General features: G+C 45.0%; 1 protein-coding gene across 4 annotated transcripts in view; it reads left to right on the plus strand.

Annotated features, from left to right (window-relative positions):
- Nucleotides 1-1,516, plus strand: part of PAPOLG (poly(A) polymerase gamma) — a 33,845-nt gene extending 32,329 nt beyond the window's left edge. Inside the window, exons 21-22 of one of the 4 annotated variants that reach the window (XR_005778495.1) lie at nt 230-397; nt 654-742. Coding sequence is in view for 2 of the 4 variants with exons in the window: in XM_040429721.1 (XP_040285655.1) it covers nt 338-397; nt 654-752 (159 nt within the window). In the remaining 2 variants the exon portion in view is untranslated. Of the gene's footprint in view, nt 1-229 lie in introns of all 4 variants that reach the window. The other 3 variants (XM_040429721.1, XR_005778494.1, XM_040429722.1) reach the window with 3 other exon arrangements.
- The last annotated feature ends 7,722 nt before the right edge of the window (nt 1,517-9,238 follow it).

Here is a 9,238-nt window from a genome sequence, read left to right on the forward strand (position 1 = left end):
AAGAATCCTCTTCTATGTTTGTGTACAAACCTTCTTTCCTCCAGACGCAGAGGATGTCCCCTCATCACAGTCACAGTCCTGGGGATAAATAGATGATGGGATAGATCTCTGTACTGCCCCCTGATATATTTATACATAGTTATTAGATCTCCCCTCAGTCGTCTTTTTTCCAACGTGAATAACCCTAATTTTGATAATCTTTCAGGGTACTGTAGTTGCCCCATTCCAGTTAATATAGGTAGAAATTCCAGGAGTGTGCTAGCTTATGGGATAATCTAAGAATGACGGGGTCTCTTTGTTGCCCCCTTCCCTCTCCCTTGAACCTCTTGTTTTACAGGAAAGAATAATTGTTGGTGAAGCGATGCCCATTCCTACCATTGACCGGGCTAGATCACAGGTACTATCTATGAAATCTATATATTCACATTGGTGAAAGTACCTGTGAATCTTCACAAGGGGTGAATTAAAGGTGCTTCTCTTTACTCGACTGCTATGTACAGTACTTTCTAATGGCTCATTTTTAAATGTCCAGTTTTTATTTTCCCTGTATGCATATTTTGTTGGCTATACGATGGCAGTTAGAACTTGCACTGTGGTGTTAAAATCTACATTACGAGTTTTAATATCAACCTGATGTTTTAATCTGTTTATAGAGGCTACCCAGTAAAGAGCTGCCAGATGCATCTTCTCCTGTGCCAACCAGTAATATTCGAGTCATTAAAAATTCTATCAGACTAACTCTAAACCGGTAACTACTCCTGCGTGATCTGTAAAGCCATAACGGAGCAGTTATATTGCATTCAGTTTATCCTGTCATTATTGTAAAAAGCTGTACAAAATCAATCATGAATTCTGTATGTTAAAGGGGGGATTGATCACTTTGCGCATGCTTATGGGTAGTGCCAAAGCCTTGCTGGAACAAAGACCCCCATTTGTTGTCTGTCCTCTTCGTCCCCATCCTTGACAGTGACTGTGTATCCATCAAGAGCAATCATTTCTGTTGGTGGCATCTGCTCTGCTGTCAAATGATGCAATCTACAGAGGACGTCTTAAAGAAACACTTGCCCAAAATTGTGGAATAATACGGGTTTCTCCCCTATATCACACATTGCCATGATATTCTACATATAGTTTTATATCCCTTTTAGAGTGTTTGCCTTTTTGGGTTTTTTGTATAAAATGATAAAAAGAAAAAAAAAATCTATAAAAAAGGGGGCTTTTTGGATTTTACATCTTTAAAGGGGTTTTCCCATCTCAGACAATGGGGGCATATCGCTAGGATATGCCCCCATTGTCTGATGGGTGCCGGTCCCACTGCTGGGACCCGCACCTACAATGAGAACCCGGCGGAGAAATAAACGAAGGGTACACTGCGCAGCCGCCCTTCATTCATTTCTATGGGGCTGCCGAAAATAGCTCGGCTATTGCTGTCTGCCCCATAGAAATGAATGGGAGCATGGGCCCACGCATGCGCGGTGCGCTCCCGTTCCCGGGAAAGGGGTCCTCCTGCCACAGCGCTCCCCGCTTCCTTCTCGTTGTAGGTGCGGGTCCCAGCGATGGGACCCGCACCTATCAGACAAAGGGAGCATATCCTAGTGATATGCCCCCAGTGTCTGAGATGGGAATACCCCTTTAATGCCCTTTAAGTGTTTTTTTGTATGTTTGTCTTTTTTTGAAAACTTTATTTCCAAAATTGGAAAAAAATGTTTTTGTATCGTGATTGTAATGAGACGTTGTGTTCTGTTTTGTATCAACTCTTTGTCTCTGCTTTCGTAATTGTTTAATCATGAAAAAAAAAAAAAACGCGTATTGCTTTACATTACCTCGTTTATTGCCTAGGGAAGCTGATTTTCCTGGGCTTGAATAAGTGCAAAGCCTCGGTTTTCAGGCTTTTTGACATTTTTGCATCTCTGCTATCAATGCAGATGTACAGTTTTGTGTAATATCTGGAGAGCTAGATACTGTAATGTCTCCCGTGGAGACTTGTAATGTAAATGAACATTTATTTCAAGGTTATATTTAGAAGGATCCCTAATTTTCCCTAATTTAATATCAGATTAATATGAATAGTATTTCTTATTGTACAGTTCATGGGATTTCTTTACCTTGCTACCTCCAAACTCTGAAATGCTCTGCTGCGGTTGTCATGATGGAAGCAATTTCTTTTCATCAGAAGTAACGCACATGCCATTTTTGTGGCAGCTTTTTCACCCAGTACCAGAAGTGGATCTAGTAGGAATGAGAAGTATAAGTCCCTTTATATTTCCCGTTTCTTAATATAATAACCCTTTAAGGCATTGTTTTTCCCTTGTTCTTCTCCACTTATTATTATTTTTTTTATAATTATCATTAAATATTTTGCTACCACAATTATATCTCCTCTCCACAGGATAGGTAATAAGTGTTGCTGGGACCATCATGATGACTAGTACAGTAATGCAGCAGCTTCCAAGCTAAAATAGTGCTCTCCTCTATGTACTGTATATGCAGGCAGGTAAATCCGACTAAGCGATGCTTCTTGGTCGTGACCTATTAATTTAGATTATTGTAGTGAGATGATGCTGTATCTGTAACTCTGTAATGTATGGAAACCTCACATCACTCCATACAGACTGCTCACTGTGGTCATGAGGAGCAGCAGAAGATTCATACCCTAGTACTAGACATGCATGGGCCCCAGTGGTGTAACATTTATCGTCGATCCTGTGGAATTGAAGTCCTATGGCAGCAGTGAAACTGTGACCAACAAACTCGCGATGGCTTCTTTCCCGCAGCAGAGAATGCACCACTATGCTTGGTTGTATGACCAAAACGCCAGCAGTAGAAATCTCACTGGTCTACACTACTTTCCTCAGGAACTCTGTATCATTAGGGTTTATACTATGTGTATTTCTTCCCCATTCAGTCTCCATTTTATTTCAGTGTTTTGCATGCATAGACCTATACCAGCTTATCATCTACACAGCAGTTGTACTGTTACTTGCACTGTTTTGTAATATAAAACTATTTTTGTATGTAAAACGACATCACCTCTTCAAACAGCACAAATAAAGCAATACTCTCCCCTAGCCTTGTTCTGTTGTGTTTATTTGAAAAGTAAAAGGGTTCATATCTGCCTTTTTGTTGGTAAATTTTTTTTTTTTATATTTTTAAGCATCCGTGCTGCTTGTTTTGCATCTATTTGACAGTTCAGTTCTGTCAGAGCTGTTATTTTAGACGAGAGATGATAATTCTCACAGCCTAAGGCTAGTTTCTCACTAGCGGCAGCCTTCTCCAGCAGGCTGTTCCAGCAGGGGAACAGTCTGCCGGATCCGTGCTTCCTCTGGTGCACCGTGCCGCCGGAGGTCCGGCCGCAGCACTGCAAACCTGCCGAGAGATGGCCGGAATAAAACTACAACGTGTCGAAGTTTTATTCCGGACGCCTCCCCCCCTCAAGATTAAAATTTAAAGTATAAATACAGCATAACTAAACCACAGAAGAGCAGTATTTGAATGTACATAGGTGTGGACACCTTGTATAGTCTAATGCCAAAATGAAACTTTGAGAAGCTACAATGCGTTCGGAAAGTCTTTAGACCCTTTCGCTTTTAACACATTTTTGTTATTTTGCAGCCTTGTGCTAAAATTAACAACGTTTTTTCCTCCTCCATTCTACCCCTATAATGAGAAACTGAAAAGAGACTGTACAAAATCTTAGCTGTGTGCTTCAGGTCATCTGGTTGAAAGGTGAACCTTTGGCCCAGTCTGAAGTCCAGAGCACTCTGGATCAGGTTTTCATTAAACATATGTATGTGCTTTGTTCCACTCCGCATTCCAACAGCCCTAACTGGTTTCCCAGTCCTAACCACTGAAAAGCACCCCCACATCATGAAGCTGCCTCTACCATGCTTCATTGTAGGATGGTATTGGGCAGGGGGATGAGCAGTGCTTGGTTTTCTCCAGACATGACACTTAGAATTGAAGCCAAAACGTTAAATCTTGGTTTCATCAGACCAGAAAATCTTGTTTCTCACTGTCTGAGTCCCTTAGGTTTTTTTTGGCAAACTCCAGGTGGGTTTTCACATGTCTTTTACTGAGGAGAGGCTTCTTTCTGGTCACTCTGCCATAAAGCCCGGATTGGTGGAGTGATGGTTGATCTTCTGGAAGTTTCTCCCATCTGCACACAGGATCTTTGGAGCTCAGCCAGAGTGACCATTGGCTTCTTTGTTAACTCTTACCACCGCCCTTCTCCCCTCATTACGTTGATAGTTCAATGGGACAGCCAGCTCTAGGAAGAGTCCTGGTTGTTCCAAACATCATCTATTTAGGAATTATGGAGGCCACTGTGCTCTTGGGAACGTTCAGTGCAGAAATTGTTTTTTTTGTATCCTTCTCCCGATCTGTGCCTCCACACAATGCTATCGGATCTCTACAAGCAGTTCATTCCCCCTTTTGGCTTGGGTTTTCGCTCAAATATTCATGGTCAACTGTGAGACCTCATATACACAGGACTGTGTCTTTCCAAATAACGGAATTTACTATGGGTGGACTCCAGTCTCAAAGATGAACAAGAGAAATAGGAGGCCTCCAGAACTAAATTTCAAGTGTGTGAAAAGATGAAAGGGTCTGAAGACTTTCTGATTGCACTGTAACTTTTAAAAAGTGTCAATGTGGTGGCACTTCCTGTTGTCACTCTTGCAAAAAGGCTTTCAATAACAGAAATGTCAGTTATCTCAAAGTAATGGTGTCCTACAGGCATGAATTCAGTTCTTGTGGGGGTTTTCTTAACCAGTATAAAACCAGAATAAGCACATGTGGGGTTTGTTACATTTACACTAATTTCAGTGCACCTAGACACTGTTGTAAACTGTGCCAGAATGCTAGTTCTTGAGAACTCCTCTGTACCTCGCTTTACAAGGGAGTGTGGCCTAATATGTGACTTTCTGCACCACAATTCTGGTGTAAAATTCTCTCTAAGTAAGCCAACCAATAGTTGGTATAGTCAGAGAAAAGTGTCCATCCCTGCACCACATTTATCACCCAGCCTGAGCCTCTGAGATATACAGGTCCTTCTAAAAAAAATTAGCATATTGTGATAGTTCATTATTTTCTGTAATGTACTGATAAACATTAGACTTTAGGGATGTCCCGATACCAGTATCGGTATCGGGACCGATACCGGGCATTTGCACGAGTACATGTACTCGTGCAAATGTCCCCGATACCACTGCCGATACCTGTGCGCCGCTTCTATGTGTCTGTGTCCGTCCGCAGCCCCTGCACCTGGCACAGCTAACAGCTTCAGAGGGCAGCAGCAGGCACTGTGTAATAGGAGCCGACAGTGGAAGCTAGCTCCGCCCCTCCCTCCAACCAATCAGAGACTCACAGCACAGGGAGCGTAGTGCAGGGACTCAGAGAATCGTCTGACAGTTTATTAGTTAAAAGAATCTAATGAGTCACAGACCGTGTCACCGAGTCCCTGCCAGGCTTCCTGCTCTGCTGCTCCCTGTAAGTCCGTCCGGGGGGAAGGGGGGGCATTATTCGTATAGCATGTAGTGGAGCTGGGTGTGTACAGGGTGCATGTAGCAGAGCAGGAAGTCTGGCAGGGACTCGGTGACACAGTCTCTGACTCATTCGACTCTTTTAACTAAAACTCTCAGACGATTCTCTGAGTCCCTGCAATAACTATACATTGTAATTACATCAGTCTGCTCCACTGCATTCACTGCAGCAGAGCTGTGTTTGCCAGGAGCGAGTCCCTCCAAAGGTGATAGTGTCTGTCTTCTATGGCCCTGGTCCCTCCCTTCCTGCCTGCAAGCTGCACATTGATCTCTAAAAGCAGGCATTAGGGCAAGAAGAAATATACATTACTGTATGATGGCCACAAGACTATTATACTGAGGAGGGGGGCTTCAAAAATTGTTTTCCTGACTCCTTACAGTAGCGTCTCCTTGTGGCCGCCCCATACAGTGTAACGTCTCCTTGTGGCCGTCCCATACAGTGTAACGTCTCCTTGTTGCCGTCCCATACAGTATAACGTCTCCTTGTGGCTGCCCCATACAGTGTAACGTCTCCTTGTGGCCGCCCCATACAGTGTAACGTCTCCTTGTGGCCGTCCCATACAGTGTAACGTCTCCTTGTGGTTGCCCCATACAGTATAACGTCTCCTTGTGGCCACCCCATACAGTGTAACGTCTCCTTGTGGCCGCCCCCATACAGTATAACCTCTCCTTGTGGCCGCCCCATGCAGTATAACGTCTCCTTGTGGCCGCCCCATGCAGTATAACGTCTCCTTGTGGCCGCCCCCATACAGTGTAACGTCTCCTTGTGGCTGCCCAATACAGTATAACGTCTCCTTGTGGCTGCCCAATACAGTATAACGTCTCCTTGTGGCCACCCCATACAGTGTAACGTCTCCTTGTGGCCACCCCATACAGTGTAACGTCTCCTTGTGGCCGCCCCCATACAGTATAACGTCTCCTTGTGGCCGCCCCATACAGTATAACGTCTCCTTGTGGCCGCCCCATACAGTGTAACGTCTCCTTGTGGCCGCCCCCATACAGTGTAACGTCTCCTTGTGGCCGCCCCATACAGTATAACGTCTCCTTGTGGCTGCCCCATACAGTGTAACGTCTCCTTGTGGCCGCCCCATACAGTGTAACGTCTCCTTGTGGCCGTCCCATACAGTGTAACGTCTCCTTGTGGCCGTCCCATACAGTGTAACGTCTCCTTGTGGCTGCCCCCATACAGTGTAACGTCTCCTTGTGGTTGCCCCATACAGTATAACGTCTCCTTGTGGCCACCCCATACAGTGTAACGTCTCCTTGTGGCCGCCCCCATACAGTATAACGTCTCCTTGTGGCCGCCCCATACAGTATAACGTCTCCTTGTGGCCGCCCCATGCAGTATAACGTCTCCTTGTGGCCGCCCCCATACAGTGTAACGTCTCCTTGTGGCTGCCCAATACAGTATAACGTCTCCTTGTGGCCGCCCCCATACAGTATAACGTCTCCTTGTGGCCGCCCCATACAGTGTAACGTCTCCTTGTGGCCGCCCCATGCAGTATAACGCCTCCTTGTGGCCGCCCCCATACAGTGTAACGTCTCCTTGTGGCCCCCATACAGTATAATAGTGGCTGCCCCCATGCAGTATAACGTCTCCTTGTGGCCGCCCCCATACAGTGTAACGTCTCCTTGTGGCCGCCCCCATACAGTATAACGTCTCCTTGTGGCCGCCCCATGCAGTATAACGCCTCCTTGTGGCCGCCCCCATACAGTGTAACGTCTCCTTGTGGCCGCCCCATACAGTGTAACGTCTCCTTGTGGCCCCCATACAGTATAACGTCTCCTTGTGGCTGCCCCCATACAGTATAACGTCTCCTTGTGGCTGCCCCATACAGTATAACGTCTCCTTGTATCTGCCCCATACAGTATAACGTCTCCTTGTGGCTGCCCCATACAGTATAATGTCTCCTTGTGGCTGCCCCATACAGTATAACGTCTCCTTGTGGCTGCCCCATACAGTATAACGTCTCCTTGTAGCTGCCCCCATACAGTATAACGTCTCCTTGTGGCTGCCCCCATACAGTATAACATCTCCTTGTGGCTGCCCCATACAGTATAACGTCTCTTTGTGGCCCCCATACAGTATAATGTCTCCTTGGAATGTTATAGTTCTGTTTTTGGGCCTTTTGGTTGGTCAGTGGTCAGAAAATACATGTGTGTGTATTTTATTGTTAAAATTAGTATCGGTAATTGGTATCGGTGAGTACTTAAATAAAAGTATCGGTACTCGTACTCAGTCTTAACAAAATGGTATCGGGACATCCCTATTAGACTTTCATATATTTTAGATTCATTACACACAACTGAAGTAGTTCAAGCCTTTTCTTGTTTTAATATTGATGATTTTGGCATACAGCTCATAAAAACCCAAAATTCCTATATCATGAAAAGGTTCTCTAAATGAGCTATTAACCTAATCATCTGAATCAACTAATTAACTCTAAACACCTGCAAAAGATTCCTGAGGCTTTTAAAAACTCCCAGCCTGGTTCATTACTCAAAACCGCAATCATGGGTAAGACTACCGACCTGACTGCTGTCCAGAAGGCCATCATTGACACCCTCAAGCAAGAGGGTAAGACACAAAGAAATTTCTGAACGAATAGGCTGTTCCCAGAGTGCTGTATCAAGGCACCTCGGTGGAAAGTCTGTGGGAAGGAAAAAGTGTGGCAGAAAACGCTGCACAACGACAAGAGGTGACCGGACCCTGAGGAAGATTGTGGAGAAGGACCGATTCCAGACCTTGGGGGACCTGCGGAAGCAGTGGACGGAGTCTGGAGTAGAAACATCCAGAGCCACCGTGTACAGGCGTGTGCAGGAAATGGGCTACAGGTGCCGCATTCCCCAGGTCAAGCCACTTTTGAACCAGAAACAGCGGCAGAAGCGCCTGACCTGGGCTACAGAGAAGCAGCACTGGACTGTTGCTCAGTGGTCCAAAGTACTTTTTTCGGATGAAAGATGGAAGACTGGGGAGAGGGAAATGCCAAAATGCCTGAAGTCCAGTGTCAAGTACTCACAGTCAGTGATGGTCTGGGGTGCCATGTCAGCTGCTGGTGTTGGTCCACTGTGTTTTATCAAGGGCAGGGTCAATGCAGCTAGCTATCAGGAGATTTTGGAGCACTTCATGCTTCCATCTGCTGAAAAGCTTTATGGAGATGATGATTTCATTTTTCAGCACGACCTGGCACCTGCTCACAGTGCCAAAACCACTGGTAAATGGTTTACTGACCATGGTATTACTGTGCTCAATTGGCCTGCCAACTCTCCTGACCTGAACCTCATAGAGAATCTGTGGGATATTGGGAAGAGAAAGTTGAGAGACGCAAGACCCAACACTCTGGATGAGCTTAAGGCCGCTATCGAAGCATCCTGGGCCTCCATAACACCTCAGCAGTGCCACAGGCTGATTGCCTCCATGCCACGCCGCATTGAAGCAGTCATTTCTGCAAAAGGATTCCCGACCAAGTATTGAGTGCATAACTGAACTTAATTATTTGAAGGTTGACTTTTTTTTGTATTAAAAACACTTTTCTTTTATTGGTCGGATGAAATATGTTAATTTTTTTAGATAGGAATTTTGGGTTTTCATGAGCTGTATGCCAAAATCATCAACATTAAAACAAGAAAAGGCTTGAACTACTTCAGTTGTGTGTAATGAATCTAAAATATATGAAAGTCTAATGTTTATCAGTACA

Source organism: Bufo bufo, chromosome 4, assembly GCF_905171765.1.
Source record: "Bufo bufo chromosome 4, aBufBuf1.1, whole genome shotgun sequence".
In the NCBI taxonomy this organism is placed as follows: domain Eukaryota; kingdom Metazoa; phylum Chordata; class Amphibia; order Anura; family Bufonidae; genus Bufo; species Bufo bufo.